Source organism: Toxotes jaculatrix, chromosome 20 (genome assembly GCF_017976425.1).
Source record: "Toxotes jaculatrix isolate fToxJac2 chromosome 20, fToxJac2.pri, whole genome shotgun sequence".
In the NCBI taxonomy this organism is placed as follows: Eukaryota; Metazoa; Chordata; class Actinopteri; family Toxotidae; genus Toxotes; species Toxotes jaculatrix.
In genome coordinates, this window is record NC_054413.1 from 11,096,798 (window position 1) to 11,115,093 (window position 18,296).

Sequence of the window (18,296 nt, forward strand, 5' to 3'; positions counted from 1 at the left end):
GTGGAATTTCCCCAGGGGTGCCCAAACCTTTGCATACAACCATAGGTAGCTGTTGGTACACATTCTAGACATAACCTGCCTACCTGCTGTATTCATGTGTATGCACAGGGCAAAGCTTAGCAGGATAACTAGGTTTTCCTCTAACTTCTAAAACCATATTTATATGGCCTTACAGAATTAAATTTAGGGCAGAAATTAAGTCCCTCATGTACATGTTAATGCTTACCAAAGCTGTGTGCAGGAATGTCTAAGTGGAGAAAATCTTTACATCAGAGCTGATGCATGAAGTGTTTAACATCACAGCTTCATTCTGCATGAAGGTGTGTGTGTGTATGTGTGTATAAACTTGTTTGTCCAACATTCCAGAGTAACACAAATACAGTTTCTAACAAGATAATGCAGATACACTCATACAAAAGTATTTGAAAGGCGCTGGTGATTATATTAACGTGTATGCATTTCTTCATGAAGAATTCCGTGGTGCACAAAGTAAGCTGGCAGCTGGTAAAATTAGTCACTTTCAGATTGATAGGCTTCTTTAATGAGAATGAAATAAGCATGTAATAAAGTGCTTCTTGCACAGTGTTATTTTAATGGAATGGCTTTACCTGACTTCAATGGTCTGAATCAGATTAACCTGTTGAGCCTGTCTCTTGATTCAAACTTTGATGGGCAACAGGAAAACAGTACTGGAAGAAAAAGAGGAAGAAAGAAAGAAATAAGGGACTTGAAAGTCTTTCTCTTCTGTCACATACACTGTCCTCTGCTGTTCTCAGATTGAGAACATCAGAAATAATTCCCTGAGGACTTGTATTAGCTGATATACATACACACTTGATGAAAGAAACAACCTTCAGTGGCAGATAGTGGGGGTTTTTTCCCAGGGTTTTTTTTTTTTTTTGCCAAGTCAGGGAGACTCCTCAGCTTATCTCACACACTGACATTTTGTCAGTGTGTCAACCTCACCGTCAGTAGATGAGGTTGACCTGTTGTTTCTGACCTGATGTTTCTCCTTTACCCTCAGAGATGTGAGCTGTGTCCCCATAAAGATGGAGCCCTCAAGAGGACAGACAACGGAGGTAGAATCCCTCTCAGCTGCACACACAGACACACACACACACACACACACACATCTGTGCTTAGCCTCTTGTGTATTTTGTCATTAATTGCATGTCACCGGCAAGTTTAAGGGGTGTGAGCGTGCTGGGAGAGTTATGTTGCTGTTTGTTGTGTGTGCTGCCTCTCTGTACCGTCCTTGCCAGTCCATGTTTTATGAGAGTGTGTGAGTGTGTGTGTATGTTTATGAGGGGGCGGGCCAGGATGGGTATAGTGCATGGCCTGTGAGGAGTCTCCTCTCTGGGTTCATTGGGAGGTCAGCTTGGTGGAGACTGTAAATATTCTGTGTGTATTTGAGTGTGTGTGTGTGTGTGTGTGTGTGTGTGTGTGTGTGTGTGTGTGTGTGTGTGTGTGTGTGTGTGTGTGTGTGTGTGTGTGTGTGTGTGTGTGTGTGTGTGTGTGTGTGTGTTGAGTTGGTCAGAGAGAGAGGCACAGCTGTGGGATTGTGTCCAGGCCTGCAGGGAGGCATCAGGACAACACTAACACACACCGTTTTACTACTTTCTCTTTTATTTTACCCTTCCCATGACCCCTCTCTCCCTCTCTTTCCTCTCTTTTTCCTCCCATGTTTCTCTCACCATCTCTTTCCCCTACCGTCCATTTCTCTGCTCTTGTCAGTTCCCCTCCACTTGTTGATCTGTGTGCTCGTTACTGTTATTTCAGGTGGGAGATTGATAAAGCAGAGCAAAGGGATTAGTCTGAAATGGGGATTTGATCCAGTGTCTTAACATGTTGCAGGCAGAGAAATTAAGTTTACAGCTGCTTGTCCTGCCACCCCCACCTTTTTGTCTTTTAAAGTTTTGGGTGGGGATAACATAAAGTTAAAATAATTTGCAAAGTGCCTGTTTATGTGGCAGGCCTATGATATTTAATATTTAAATTAGAGTTGGATACTTGTTCTTGTTTTTGATTGTACTGATTTGGTTTCACCGTGCATGTGGTTCATTGACTACATGAACATAAAAGTGTTTTTTTAGCTGGTGTTGTCATGGTTTTAAACATGGTTTACCTTAGAAGCTCATAAAGCCATTATCGAGAACTGACAGCCCTTTGCCTCTTCCTCAGTTTATTTGAAACTATAGAACATTTAAAATAAGTTATAAGCTAAAATAAAGTTCTGCGTGCCAACACATTGGACTCAGATAACTTCTTGGAGAAAAGGATGTTCATAAAAGGATGGTTTGTTGGGTTTTTGGAGGGTAAAAGTGTGAATGCTTACTTTGAGGCGGAAGGCTGTGCCACTTTTATAGTCCTGTTTTATAGGCCTCTTCCAGATTCTTGGAGGGACTTCAAAACAACAACATGCCCCCATTTCACACCCGTTCCCTCCCTTCCGTCCCGCCCTCTGCCACCCCCCCCCCCATCCCGTCCCGCTCACCAGGTCAAAGGCAGGTCAGGGGTTCAACTGTAAGTTTAAGCCTGTTTTTGTTTCTGCTATGGGGAAAAACAGACACCTCCAGCATGGCATGAGACTCCCACCTCCATTTGACCTCCCGTTCACCTCCTCCAGCTCCTCCTCAGCTCATCGTCAATTCTGCTACCACTCCACCATGCCCTGCTGTCATTCTTCCGCCCCTAGTTTGTCTTCACTGACAGGCAGCTGTGAGTGAGTGTGTGTGTCTGTGTGTGTGTGTGTGTGTGTGTCAGGCCTCAATAAACGGCTACTGAGATAGATTAACTGCTAATTTACAAATTAAAGAATTCGAGATTAGAAGTTTAATTCAATATTTTCTATTTGAAATGGGAATGTATGACCTAACAAAGACCCAACTGGGATTGAATCTTTCAAGATATAGACAGATTTCTACTACTACACTATATTTAGTTTTGTGGTTTAGAATCAGTATGTAGGCCTTAATCTTTTTTTATTTATATGTGAATGTAAACAAAGCAACAATTTGATAAATTATGTATCAAATTGTTGACAGGTCCAAATCATATGTAGGTTTTGTTTGGTTCTCAACATCATTGGTGAGAAGAGTTGTCATGATCAGCCCTGTCCTGGCTTTGGTTGTTTGAGCCACACCGGAGTTCAAAAGGCAGTGTTACCACCCATTCGCATAAACCCGACACTGAAGCTTAACAAAGTCAGTTATACTTTTAGTGTAGCGACTTCACATTTTTAGAGATGGTGTTATGAGTTACAACTCTAAAGAATGTACAGAAAAATGCAGCTTTGTTGTTTCACCCCACTGGTAGAATTCTGTATGTGATGTATGGAGCAGTATTGTATTCTTTAGGTTATATTGCTGCGTATTTCCGTCACCCAGTTTTTCTGCAGCTCACCTCAATTTGAGATCTATTAAAGACATTAGCAGATGCTTTATAATTCTTTATGCCAACCGTGAAGTGTCTCCACAAAACTTTTGTTTGCTGTTGTGCTGTATATGCGGGTTATGATCTCTGTTTTGTGATGATGGTTCTTCTGTGTCTTTTCAGGCTGGGCCCATGTGGTTTGTGCCCTTTATATACCCGAGGTTGAGTTTGCTAATGTCTCAACTATGGAGCCCATAGTCCTACAGTCTGTTCCACATGAGCGCTACAACAAGGTAACAGAATTTATCTTGGCATTTTAACACGCCAGAAAAACACATCTGTGATTTACTTATGAAGAACTGAGTTTGTCTTTGAATTTAAATGGGCTCTCTTAACTGTGTGTGTGTGTTTGCTTGCGTGTGTGTGTGTGTCTGTGGATGTGGATGTGGATGTATAGACATGTTACATCTGTGAAGACCAGGGCAGAGAAAGTAAAGCAGCCACTGGAGCCTGCATGACCTGCAACAAACATGGCTGCAGGCAGGCCTTCCATGTCACATGGTGAGACCAGTTCACATCGCATTAACCTCACTAGACAAAGGAAGAGATTGTTTCTTGAGTTCTTCCCTCAGACTCATGTAAAGACATGTAGATTTGATATGCTGTCAGTAGCAAAACCTTGAGATAGCTTAGATAGATTTTTTCCCACATTAATACTACTAACATGAGCTGACCATGAATGTTAGTCTCGCAATAGTCTTAAGAGGTTAGGTTTAAAAATGTAATGACAACACAGCCTTGCTTAGAAAGTTGAGATTTTTATGCCACTTCTGATTCTGCTTCCCTGTGTACAAATCAGTTCATGTTGGTTTTATGATATTTACTGTGCTACAATGTTACATCTAAATGTTGAAAGGTTTTCTTTTTTCTGTTTTTTACATCCCACCCCATTAATTTCCTTTACGTTACTATCCGCCGAAGTGCCCAGTTTGCGGGGTTGTTGTGTGAAGAGCAAGGATCGGATGCAGACAATGTCAAGTACTGTGGATATTGCAAATACCACCACAGCAAATTGGTAAGTGTCCTCGTATTCTACATATAGAATATCTTTTCAAAATCTTAACTCTATTCTTAAGTCTTTGGAAATTTGATTGTATAAACATACAATTTGAGATTTGTGCGCAGTGGATGACAAGTCTCACTCACTAACTTGTATTAGACTCATCCCTATCCTGAGTCTAATAGTCTTTCCCCAAGAACTGGGTATTGAAGTATGAACCCGCAGTGACTGGTATGTGTACTGAGGGCTTGGAGCAGCCACGTGACCATATGAGTGTCGTAAATGTTGAATGTCTATTAGCAATTTGGATGAAGTGCGTTACACTAACCTCAAGCAGGGATGACTATGTAGACATAACACACATGTATCAGTTTACCTGAGAAATACCTTTCATCTTGTGAACAACTTGGCACTTCACTGCTGGCACTGAGAGATTCCCCACCATTACCACTTCTCTCATTGCTTTCCTATGCCTATGTCTCATCCCTGTCCTTCCCCTCAAAACAGTGCTCCCCCCCATCTTGTTTTCAGTCTTTCTTCCTTGCCACTTTATCCTTCCTATTTGGCTCCCTCGGCCCCTGTCCTTTCTTTTTCCCCTCTATCTTTCTCCCCCATCTGCTTCCTCTCTCACTGGACCAATCCCTCCATTCCCCTCGCTGCTTTCCTCTCTTCCACCTACTCCTTTCCATCTACCCTTATTCTTCCTCCCCTCCTGATCCCACTAAGCTCTCTGACAGTGGCCCATCGTACCCTCCTCTCCCTCGTGTATTGGTCCTAAGCCCAGACTGGGCGCAGGCGGTTGGGATTGCAGGTGCTGGATCAGGTCCTTTTGAGTCTTTCTTTTTTTTTTTTTGTTTTTTTTTTTACTGCAGGGTCAAACAGCGCTAATCAGGGCTTAATAGTAATTTATTTATTTCAAATGTCTTGGGAAATTATATTTCTATGATATAGTTCTTTGTTTTCCAACGGACTTATCCTGTTATTTTGGCCTTTATTATTTGGTGAACAGGTGTAGTAGTGCTTTTTTTCTTGCCACTTTGCGAAAATCAAATACAGGGATTCATTAAAAAGTTGCAGTGTCAGTTTAGTGCTATTTTTCCAGACTGTATAGAAATGCAGTAGAGTGATGAATATTGTTAAAATAAGAAGAAATCTTTCTTAGGTGTTGTGAAGATTTTTTGTTTACTTACAGTTGTCATTCACTCCCTAAATGATAGATTATTGTTTTATTGTCCACAATCACAATTGTAACTAGTCTGCTGAAGTCTCTTTGCCTTTCCAGATGTATTCTGACAGTACCAACTTATACACACACACACACAAACACACACACACATACTCAGATGACATTTTGCAATGTTAACAAACACTGATGGAAAGACTCATGCTGTTATATTGATCGTGTATGAATGGCTTTGGATGCTGGGGCATAATGTCATTAAGCTGCGATTGTATGGATGACAGGAATGTACGAGAGGGAATCAATGATGAAGAATGCAATGTTGTTAGCACAGTGGGTTTCATAAAATACCACTTGATGGATGTTTACGCCATGTTAGCAACATATGGTATTTGACTGGAGTCAGTCGGTACCCAAATCTAATTTCAAACTTAGATTATCCTTGTTTAGTCTGGACTACAATGAAATTTCCATTTGGCTGGCGGTTTCATCCCGACTATATATCAATAATTTTCCCCTTATTACTAAGCAGTGTAAATGCATCCATTGTTTTGTATCGGCTTCACATTTCCAATCAAATGTACTGGGTGTTTGCAGAACACAGCTACATCTTGTTTCAGCCATCTTTTGTAACCGTGGCCCTGTTCAGGCCTGGCATTAACATGCGTCTCAGGTGTTCCAATCACAAGTGGACAGCTCCAAGTGCAGGTGTGAATGCACTCAAGACGCATTGAGGACACTTTTGAGCTCTGATCGCTCAGACCACCTATATAGGGCCATATGGAAGGACAGCCTACGTCCTCTGTGTAAACAGATGTATGTAGTCATTCATAAAGAAATACAAGTCATGCAAATTGTGTAATTTGGCTTTGTCCCCTGACATTTTTTTGAAAAGCCCATTGAGAACATTCCAAGGAATATACTCAGTCTGTATTGTTTTGATTTCTTCTTTTTTTATTTACTTCCCAGTGAACTAGGCACTGGAAATGCATTACTGTCTCCTGCCATTTAAAAACAATAATGAGTTTGGTCTTTGTAAACACAGTTGATCAGGGAAGTGAGATGTGATCACAAGCGGTCACTCAAGATGCATGTAGAGACATATTTTAATGCCAAGCATGCACTGATGTACTGAGAGCTGTGAACTTGTGATCAGATCACCGGAGACGCATATTAATACCTGTTAGGAACAGCCAGTGATCGGCAAACCTTGTTGCATAACTTTCTATCTCTAGCTGATCTTGTGAAGCAACTGAAGCAAATGTTTGTTTGTTTTTCCAGCTTTTAGACTTGTCCTGTAAGATTGAAGGATATTCTTTGGTTTCTACTGAAGAAATTCTCTGTATTATTCAGCAGGAGCTGTAAATCATGAACTCTATATTGTGTGTTAAGGTGTAACATGTTAGCATGGAAATTCAGATTTAGACTTTAAACAGTAAGAGATTGCCATGTGATTCCTTAGTGGACTAAGGAGGATTTATGCTATTGTGCACCAGTTTGGGTCTTGAGTTTTACATGAGACGACAAAAGAAACACAGTTCCTGGTCACAGATCTGTACTTTTAAATGGAGACTGGATTAACACTAGCCTTGATCTATGGCTTGAAGTAATATGGCTGTAATTTGAGGATGTATTTTTTTATCACCGCAGCATCGGAAAATATAAGCAAGAGCAAGCTGGCTTGTAATAGATAGTCAGAGCCCCTCAAAAGTGTCCCACCCACAATGCTTCTTTAGAGTTTTTAGAGTTTTGGCAAAGGGGTTTAAATATTTTACTGTTGCCCTCAATTCTGATTGTCTTTTTTTTTTCTACGGTGTAGTATTTATGGTTGTTCTATGCTTGAATGACTTTACCTAATGGTTACATTTGGTCAATGATATTTGAAAAAGGAATGGCCTTTTTTTCAGTGGAAGTATAATGTGTTTTTGTTTAAATGCAGATAGCCACCATGCATTTTTTTTACTCTGTAGTGACCAATAAGCTTGCTCATACAACTACCACTTTTGTAACCAATGCTCATGACAATGTTTTTTTGAATGTTTTTGAGTTTTCAGTTATCTTTAAGTTCAGTCAGCCATTTTTTAGTTTAAGTTTTGTTAATTTTTTTTTTTTATATCTTTTTTGGTCTAATTTTGGCCTCTTTTCTGTGGACTTCATCCAGTAACTTGGAGTTCCTCTTTACCTTTTAGCGAAGGAGCAGGGGCCGTGGTAGTAGGTCTCAAAGCTTAAGTGACTCTTCCTCTCAGTGTATGGATAGACCCCCAGACAAGGACAAGAAGGTAAGACAGCCCTCAGATCTTACCCTCTCTATGCCTCCCACCCACGAATGTGACTCCACCAAAAACAAACGTCCTCACTGTTACACGCTCACACTGTGGAGGGACAGGCAAATAAGCAGTAAAAACCACTGATCAATAATAATTTACAGTGCCTCTTATAATGGCTCCACAATTAGCATTTATGGAGAGTCTTTGAATATATTGACAGGACATTATTTATGATAAATTGTGTCTCGTATATTTTGTTTGAATGAACGAGGCAAATGGAAAATGAGGTGTGCAATTTTGATTTTCTATTTAAGACTTACATTTACAACAAAAGAAGCCTGGAGTTTTTTGCAGGGATGTCTGTGCTATTGTATCTTAAGATATTACATATTGACAACTGAGCAAATATCTACCTTGGGTGTTGAACATCACTTTTAAGTCAACTGATTTCAGAAAAAATATGGTTGAAATGGATGGATGGCATTGAAAGGAATGCAGTTGCTACCTTAATTTAATTTTTAATCGGTGTTTCCTGAGGAGACACCTGTTCTACAGATGTTCCTGATTGAAGTGTAGCTTGACAGCTGGGAGTATAGGACATTGTCCCATCTCAAGACACATCAGCGTGTCCTTCAGTTTCACTAAACAGGGCCTCTTTAAGATGCTTGTATGACTGCAGCCCACCTTCACCCAGCAGTGATCCGCAGCCGTTAATGAATGCTACATTAGTGTGACTTCATCAGTCATGCCTGTTAGTAGAACATGTAATCACATGCTGCGTAAAATCAGAATTTACAGGAGGTGTCAAGTCATGTGTTTGACTTTTTGTTTTTGCCCGCAGTTGAATTAAATTGGACTGATATATAAAGACACCCTTAAGCATGATATATGGCTAAAGGGCGTCTTTTAGTACTAAATGTGCCAAATCAAACCACATGACTGTTCCTTTACAGTTGAGCTGTTCTAGAGAGTGCACTGAGTCTTCTGTTCGCTGTCATTGATTCTCGCCACCACAACTCTCCAACAGTGTGCCCTATTTGCGCAGCGCTTTGAAAATGCATCCATCCTCACCCCCTTATTGGTTCGTGATCACTGGGAAGAGCTTATAGGATGGAAATATTGAAGTTGTTGCTGGTGTGAGTTTTATCAATCACTTACAGCAAACAAGATGGTCACAAAGAGCATTACAGCACAGAGAGGATGCTCGTTAGATAAAACAAGCATGGATTACTACTTAACAGAGCTTTTGTGTTTGTGTTTATGTGTGTGTACATGTGCGCACATGTGCAACTCTGTGAACATATTCAGTACAACTTTATATTCAATTCAGTACAACAGAAACTTTATCAGAGTAATAAATGAGTGTAATTAGTGACATCTCAATCAGGTTTGCTCACAATTACGATCAGTCATCTAAGATACAGCCATCTGTTCCTGATATTTATAACGTTTTACATAATGCAGCTGCACAGTGCACTCTTAGTACAGTGGAAAAATCAATATATAAAGGCATGCTTTAAATCTGTATTTAAAAAAAATAAAAAGTGAAAATATCCCAAATGATAACGTAGAGCAAAAAGTATGATCAAATTCTGCTCTGCAAGAATATTGGCTGCCTGTTTCATGCAGATGCCTTGCACCAACAAGCTTTGGGTAAAAATCAGTTTACCACACATCAGTATAAAGTAAAGTAGTAACAACTGACACAGAGGGCTGTCAGTGAACTGATAATGAAAATGAACCAAAACTGGAAATTTTAGAGGGCTGCGTATTGCTAATACAGATATCTTAGGTCAGGAAAACTAAGATTTCATGGTTTTGGACTGAGCCCTGAAATCTTAGTTTAGTCTCTCAAAATTGAGGAAGGGAGATTAAGTGGATGCATTTTGAAAGAGCCCTGCAGTCAGCCCCACCATTCTGAAATCAGAGGAAGTCAGCTCCCCCATCAAGCTTGTTTTTGTCACCTGAATGGCGTAACAAGTAATTGCTCCACTTCCACTCAAAGAAATGCTCATGTACTGACGAGCTGTTGCATTTATTTTTAAACCTGTGTTTATACAGACGGCTCTGTAGAGATTTTGTAGCGATGCTGTGCCAAAAATGCTTTTGATGCTTTGAGTTTCCTTTTCCCTCTGTTTTTTTTCAGTTGTAGTTATTGTTTTTTTGTTCTGTTTTTTTTTTTTTTAATAGAAAAGCATGAATAGATTTTCAGAAATTGATTAGCGGAATACAATTTGAGTGCGTGTGTGTGTATGTGTGTGTATATGGGATGCTTTTGTCCACATACTGTTCAGTCCCACTGTCCTGGCTTTTGTTAATACAGCCTGCTTCTCTCACTTACAGACACACACATATACACACTTTCCATCCACATTCCAGGGTCAGAGATCAGTAAGCTCAGATGTGTGTGTATCCGCACATGCATTTGTTTTGTGGTTTGGAGGCTCAGATGTATACCCACCTCATGTTAGACCCTGCAGTCAAACTACAGCAGGGGCTAAAAGATCCCCCACACTGGCCGCTTAGAAAAGGCCCGCAGGAAACACTCACACACACTCACACATACACATACATCAATTACATACACACACATACAATGGCCGGTCAGAAATCCTGCAGGAAACTGCACAGGGGAATTCCTGCCAGGTCAGGGCGGATTATTTTCCCCCTTACTTCCTGTTCCTCCGTTTCTCCAAGTCTTCCCTCACCTCGTCCTCACCCCCCCACCCCCTTCCCCTCTGTGTCTGCACCCTCTTGTCTTCCTCCTGAGGGCCATTGTGTGGAATTGTGAAGCATTTAAAATCCATCTTATTTCAAATTAAAAGGCAACGCTTTGTCTTTGTAAAACGTTATTTGTCAGAAAGCATGGTTAAGTTCGATGAATTTTAATTTTTTGTGTATAAACCTTACAGCAGGAAAAAGCTGAAATTTATATACATTGTGCAGTTCAAAAGGCATTTTGTTTTTTTTGACAATTTAATTTAGCGATGAAACAATTTTCCAAGCAGTTAATCCACTGAAAACTATTCAGCTACAGTTTAGATAATCTATTAATCATTAAGTTTTTTGTCATGCAAAAAAGCTGAAGCATTTTGTGTTTCTAAAAGAAGAAAGAAAAAAATAATTGAGAAAGAAAATATCTTCAGCTGTGGCTTATTATATTTAGATTTAGTGACCAAATGCAAAAATCACAATGTGTTGAGAGCTGTGGAGAGGCTTTTAGGAGAAATAGTGGCTCTGTCATGATGAGTGAGTTTCCCAGTTCAGAGCCCCATGATCAAGCATTCGACATAGACAGAGAGGATTTCAGCGCTCATTGTTCGGGAGTTTGTTGATAAATAGACGTAGTCCCCTTCCTCTGCTACCAGTCATATTTACCCCACACAGCCTCAATGACCACTCAGACATAGTCAAATGACCAGGCTCCTAATGGTCAGTGACAGAGAAAGAGCGGAGAGGACACGCTGAAAGGCTTTGTCTCTGCCTGTATAATCAATTGACCTGATTGATAAGAGTGTGTCAGAGGTACATTGTGTGTATGTTATGTTTCCCACGCCTAGTCCTTCTCTGTGGGCACTTCTGTGTGTGTGTGTGTTTGTGTGTAAGTGTGTGTGGGCTTATTCTACTATATTTGTGGGGTCTGAAAACTGTGAATTTATTCTACTTGTGGGGTCTAACAGCTTTGTGGGGACCAAAATGCTCAAGTTTAAAATGGCTTTTTGAGGATTAAGACTTGGTTTTTGGCTTAAGGTTAGAATTAGGTTTAGGGTAGGGGTTGGGGTTAGACATTTAGTTGTGATGGTTAGGGTTAGAAAATGCATTATTCCAATACCAGGTCCCCACAAATATAGTAAAACAAGGGTGCGTGTTTGTGTTCACGTGCACGTTGTCCAACCCTCTCAGCTCAGCCTCTCTCCATCAACACCTACCTCTGGAATGTTAATGAAAAACAACCAGGGAATCCCAAAGAATTTACTTCTCTGTCTCTATTGCCCGTCTCTCCCACTCTCCGGTATCACTTCTTTTTGTCGCAAGTAGATGCTGTTAGGTTCATTTTTTCTCTCTTTGTTTAATCACACTCTCTGCTATGTGTTTCTCTTTGGTCTTCTGCTTTCTGTAGCCAGTTTGCAAGGTAGGCACTATTGTTTAATGTAGCTGTAAACCGAATTAACCAACAGAAAATTAATTGGCAGTAATTTTGATCATTGTTTAACCAATGTAACCAAAACACCACAACAATGGGGGGGGGGAAAATAGCTGGTTTCAGCCTCTGAAAATGTAAGAATTTCCTGACCCAAAGATAATTAATCTTTGGGTTGTCATCTGCTGGTCTGACATAAGAAAAGTTGTGAAAGGCTTTTTAGTTTTTGCTGTTTCTTGACAGTTCTTGACAGTTTGTAGACTAAACCATTACTTGATTAATTGAAAAAGTAAGTGCTGGGGGTTAACCCCTCAACAAACAGTGGGTCCACCAGTAGGTCAGCTATTTCAGAGTCAGGCCGCACAGCCAAACATTGTTTAGCCTCACAGAACTTGAATTCCTTTGTTTTTATTGTATAAAATATGTCAGGCTTTTTTTTTTTTTTGTTGCTGAAATGTGTATAAAATGGGGGACATTTAGAATATTTTCATATGACTGAGTGCTGCAGCCACAGAGAAGTCCTGAGTTTGAATACTATACTCCGTGTTAACACCCTTTACTGTAGCTTTAATGAAGAACATGTGGTCACAACTTTAAGCTACGGAAGGGGAAATAACGGGGAAAACTGTGTTTTAAAGAACACAGACCCAAAAATACACACATGAACTGAACTCAACAACTGCAACATTTTTCTCCTAACCCTGGAGCGTTAGCATGAGCGGAAGCCAGTGCGCAGAGAGGTTACAGCGAAGCTGCTATCTCCTAATTTGGCTGGTGATGTCTGTTAACTGCCACTCACAGAGGAAGTCTGGCTAAACTGTCACCAGCCTCCATGCAATCACTCCTCAACTAGACCCGGAGGGGAGAAGAAAGGGGGGATGGGCAGTTTCTGGTGTTTCAGAGTTGTCATGACACTGAGCATCACAAGCATGTTGAATCCCATGTCGTCTCTCAGGATCGCTGCATATTTTCACCACCTATCTTCCAGTGTGTGTGTCTGTTGGTCGTGGATGTGCGCCTGCATGCGTGCGAGTGGCCACATAATAAGTGTGTTTGTGTGAGCGTATGTGCACCTGCTTGTACGCACGTGCAGAGAGGTGTCAGGGTGCAGGGTGTGCAAGTGAGGTGTAAATGTGCTGGCACCCAGTCGCCACCTCAGGGGTGCGAGAAGAGGGTGGCAGCTAGTGTGTGTTAGCGAGCTTGTAAATTGAGCCGTGATGGTCCAAGGAGGGGGATATGATTGGATGAAACAATGAGACCTTGTGCACCACGGCACGAGGCACTTAGGCACACTCTGCTCTAAACTGCAGCTGAATTCCTGTTGCCTCCTGCCCCCTTTTTTATCTCTCTTCCATCACTCCCTTTGTGTTCGTGGATCTCCAAGCTTTCATCTCAGACCGAGCCTTTGAAATGCAATGCTCCCTCTTTCTCTCTGTGTTTCTCTCAACCAAACACACAAACACAAGCAGACACACACACACACTCTCTCCCTCTTCAGTGCTTATATTCTAATAACTCGTATGTTTCTTTTATTTTTTGCCGTCTCTTTGGGTGTAATCCTCCCCAGAACACTTGCCTAAATGGCCCAGTGTGTCTCCATATTCAGCGTTTCCTGTTTTCTCCTAATGCTCCCAATATGCATATGGCTATAAGACTTTTTTTCTCTCTCTGTCAGTCTTTATTTCTCTCCTCCCTGTATAATGTATTAAGCAGCTTCACCCATCTGTTTCTCCTTTTTTTCCCCCTTTTCTCCATGTGCAGAAACACAAGGAACGAGACAGGCACAAACCAAAACACAAGAAAACCTCCATGGACATGTCTCCCTCCCTCGTCCTTCCAAACATCATGGTCCCAGACAAGGTGAGAGTATTTGTGTTTTGGGGAATTGTGACTGGCATGGTTAAATATTACAGCAGGAGTGGCTGGTTGATTTTTTTTTTTCTTAACCTTGATTTACCTTTGTTGCTCTTCTTCTGTGTCCCTCACACATCCTGTACTCCTGCTGACCTTTCTCATATTTTCGATCCTCCCTCTCTCAACCGGCATTGTTTTGATAATTTTCGTTCCGTGTTCCGGTTCTTCTCACGGTTCCTGTCCTCCCTTTCCTTTCAACCATATTTTTTTTTTCATCATTCCCTCCCTTCTCACTTTCCTCCACCAGACCTACAACAGCAGCAGCTCAGGGGGAGTTGTCACTTCCCTGCCCACATCCTCGCAGAAGCGACTGGACGACGGCACCGCCCGCTTCACCAACGCCAACTTTCAAGAAGTGTCTTCTGCTCACTCCGGCGGCGGTGCCAAAGATGGCTTGGCTGCAGACACTGGAAAAACGGTATCAGAGGTGAAGAATAAGAAAAACAGCGCTGGAAGTCATGCGGTGGGACAGAGGGGTGGCCGCAAGTCTCTCACCTCCTCAGGGAAACCCCTCCCCTCTGCCGTGGTCACCATGGCAACCTCCTCCACATCTGTCTCTGCTTCCACTGGGCCTTTCCACCAAGGTGAATTGATGGCTTCAAATGGTCTTGTATGTTAATTTTCCCACGACTGGGAATTAACCCTGCAGTTAGAAAAATGGAAACACAATGACAAATCATCTGGTGTTACCTTCTGCCCACCCACTAAAAAACCTGCAACTGCAGCACAATTCACACTACACCAATGTTAGCAAACCCAAATAAGCGTGTGATCCATGCGTTTTTGTGTGTGTGTGCGCATGTGTGCGTGTGTGCACGTTCTTTGTCATTGGCTGCATTGTGGCCAGACACCAGACTTTTAGTGTGTGGCCGTGATATCAGTGTTTCGTCTCGACTGGCCTCTGGCTCCTGTAATCTGGGGCCCTGTCTGGGGAAAGAGACGCCCCCCCCCCCCCCCCCCCCCCCAAACACACACATACACACACATACACACACACACAGTCGAGCAGAGAAAAAGAACATGTGGGGAGGTTAGGACCTGAAAGGAGCCAGTGCTCACACCGAGCTCCTGTGTTTTGTACGATCAAAACCTTGAGGCCTTTGTCAAGTGTGTTTGTTTGTGTGTATCTGGCAGAGAAATGGCATGTGTTTGAGTACCCACCCATATGTGTGCTTTCAAGGCAGTTCCTCTGATACATGGGAGGACTACATGATGAGGGAAGGCTGACTGTAGAGCAGATAAAGAGCAGAGAGCAGATAAAATGCTTATTTTGGTTATCTTGTTTCTGCTCCCATTATGATAGAAATGAGAGTAGTATGGAAACTTTTTCCCAGCTGTAATGTCTGTTTCCTCTGTGTCATTTCTCTCCTTCTCTCACTTCTGGTCTCTGTTTTGCTTCTTCATCTTGTTCTTTTCTTTCTATACACACTTTTGTCTTTCTCTTCTTTTCTCCTGTCTGTCAATGTCGCTATTTTCCACCTGTCTTTCTGTCTCCCAGGCCTCCTGTTGACCAGTGCCAGCAAGACGCCCTCTGCTCCTTCCTCCTCAGACTTCCTAAGTTTCTCAGATTCATCGTTGCGTCCCGGGGGTGGTACTACCTTCTCCTCCCCACCGTCTTTCAGCAGCTGCCTTGTGAAGCCGAGCTCGGAGGGTGGAGCTTCGGAGGGAACTACAACACTCTTTGGTTCTCTTATGTCTGCTACCACAGCTTCTGCAGGTGACACATGTTTATCATTTATAGATTTACTCAGATATATTTTTCTTACTATAGTTATGTGCTTAATCATTTATTTTATTATTTTATTTATTATTTTTGTGGTCACCACATACACTGATTCCACAGTCTTTAAGCCCTAAGTCTTAAAGACTGTGGCCCTTTAAGCCCCAAATTAATATGCAAGTTTAAAAGTTTAATCTTTTAAGTAATGTTTTGTTTTACTTAGCAAAAATGTTGCCAGAGTTCTCTGGTTTCAACTTTTGAAATTCGCTTGTTTTCACACGTGATGGTAAACTAAATATCTGTAGGTGTTTTACTATTTTCTGACATTTTATAGACCACACAAATTATCAGTTACTTGAGAAAATAACTGACAATTTAATCAATAATGAAAAAAAATAATGAGCTGAAATGATACTTCTTTAGTTGGTTCCTTAACGGCTCTTGGGCCGGTAAACGACAGTGACTGCAGACTTTGCTCTCAGATATTCAGTTCTGCTTTCTTATCATTGCAGTGGGCGGGAAACTGTATGAGAATTCCCACAGTCACACAGCTAGCGAGACGACAAGCCTCGGTGGGTCCGCTGGATACAAACGGCCCCAGCCCTCCAGCTCAGGACCAGGCATTGGCGGAGCAGTGGCAGGAGGAGGGGAAGATGGGGTGAAGAAGAAAAAGAAGGGCAACTGGCGAAACAGATTTGGACCTTGCTTCACGACGGATGTGAAGCCCTCAGAGCCAGCTCCCTCCCTAACGCTCCCTACCTCCTCCACCGCCAACACCTCCTCCTCCACCGCCTCCCCCTCCTCCTCTTCATCCTCGACGCTCTCAGGCCGGCCAGGCTTAGTTTCCAGCAGTGGATTAGGAGTGGCAGTCGGAGGAGGAGGAGGAGGAGAGAGGGGGCTGGGGGTCATGGGTGTCAGCGGTGGGATTCAGAAATCCCCATCACTCCTCAGGAATGGGAGCCTGCAAAGCAACAGCGGCTCCACAACCACTGGGCCAGGTGAGGAGGACACAGGAGCGTGACGCACACAAAACACCACAGTGTTTCACAAACATGATGAGCGTTTGAAATTCTTTCCCAAATGCCCCTGTCTGTCACTGTCACCTGAATTTTCAATTATCTTCACAATTGTGCTGTTGCAAAGCAAATAGCCAGAAATGAATTGTTGTTGGCAGCTAAAATGAGGAAAAGGACTGGATTAATTCAAGATTTATCAGCCCATTATGACCCGTTAGACAAAGAAGTTGTGTCCCATTGTGTTCACCATAGTGTCATCAGTACGAGCAAAAGGGAAGTGGCTCATGGGTGGCGTTGTTGTGGCAGGTTTTGTTCTTCACATCCAGCTCCTGACTTGTGGATTTTTTTTTTTTTTTTTTTTTTTTTGGTGCCATTTGTCACCAAATGCTGATAAATTAAACAAAAGATGTTTGTGGATTGCCTCTGTGCAGCAAAATATTAGCATTACCAAAAAAAACAAACGGCAGAGCTTTGACACACCTTTGTAATTGGCTCCTTGCGTGCATGTGTGCGTATGTTAGAGTGCGGGTCTATGTGTTATTTTCTCACACACGTGTAAGTGGTCTGTATGGGTTTTTTCTTTTTTTTTTTTCCATCGTGTTCAGTTGCTTGGCAACTGTCTTTATGCTTTGGAGTTCCCCTCTGCTGATGGAAATGGCTCAGTACAACCGACACATCCCACATCTCCCTTTTTTTTTTCTCACCCTTTTGTTTCTCTTTCCTTCCTCTTGGCTGGTCTTTCTTACCTGCATTCTGCTCATTCCTCAAATTCTCACCTCACCTGTTGATGCTTTACGCAGCTGAAGGAGTACGTGTGTGTGTGTGCATGGTGACGAGTACTTGGATAGTATGTGTATAGATGTGCTGTGTCCATGCTTACTAAGATAGGGACAATGGATTATCTAATCAGACCGATATTCATCACCGATCAATAGGATCAGCTTATTAGATACTGATCACCAATTTGTTCTTTAACATTCTTACATGATATTTTAGCATAAGAGACCCTCATGTCTCTTTGTTTGTTGCTCAGGCTTTTTTTTTTTTGATTTTGGATGACTCCAGGTTCTAAATGTATTTTTCAGTAGTGCCATTACATCATTACATCTTGTTAAATTAAATTTGTCCTTAACCTTCAAAATCTATTATAATTATTGGACAGTACTACACACTCAGATTGATTGGAGCATTCAACACAGAACACAATGAATCCATAGTTATTATGTTGTTTTTCCTCATAGCAGTAGAGTTCCTCCAGAATGAAAAATGATGTGGTTGCTAAGTAGGAGTGTAACAATATACTGATTCTGATTATAAAATGCAGCAATTATACATATGGCAGTCTTGCAAATTAAAATAATTGTATAATTACAAACCCTGAAAATTTACTGCAAAATGTTTCTAAAAGTATAAGCACAAGTTGTGTCCAGCCATAAACACTGATATTCCGTCATGTGTTCACTGGTGTGTTTAGTGGATATTTTGTGTATTAGTAGTTTTAAGCATGAGTTGGTGAGTCAGACCTGAAGATTGGTGCTGTTTGAATTTTTTTTTTTTTTTATGCAACAGTGGTTGTTAAGGATCATTTTGTTAGTAAATTCCACAACTGTTTGAGTTTTTGGTGCT

The 18,296-nt window shown here is 41.6% G+C and overlaps 1 protein-coding gene across 2 annotated transcripts in view; it reads left to right on the forward strand.

Annotated features, from left to right (window-relative positions):
- mllt10 (MLLT10 histone lysine methyltransferase DOT1L cofactor) overlaps positions 1-18,296 on the forward strand; it is a 42,385-nt gene that overhangs the window by 5,860 nt on the left and 18,229 nt on the right. For both annotated transcript variants that reach the window (XM_041065811.1, XM_041065812.1), the window contains exons 3-10: positions 1,025-1,079; positions 3,556-3,665; positions 3,830-3,933; positions 4,354-4,447; positions 13,782-13,880; positions 14,182-14,518; positions 15,433-15,651; positions 16,167-16,652. In XM_041065811.1, coding sequence (XP_040921745.1) covers positions 1,025-1,079; positions 3,556-3,665; positions 3,830-3,933; positions 4,354-4,447; positions 13,782-13,880; positions 14,182-14,518; positions 15,433-15,651; positions 16,167-16,652 — 1,504 coding nt within the window. The remainder of the gene's footprint in view (positions 1-1,024; positions 1,080-3,555; positions 3,666-3,829; positions 3,934-4,353; positions 4,448-13,781; positions 13,881-14,181; positions 14,519-15,432; positions 15,652-16,166; positions 16,653-18,296) is intronic.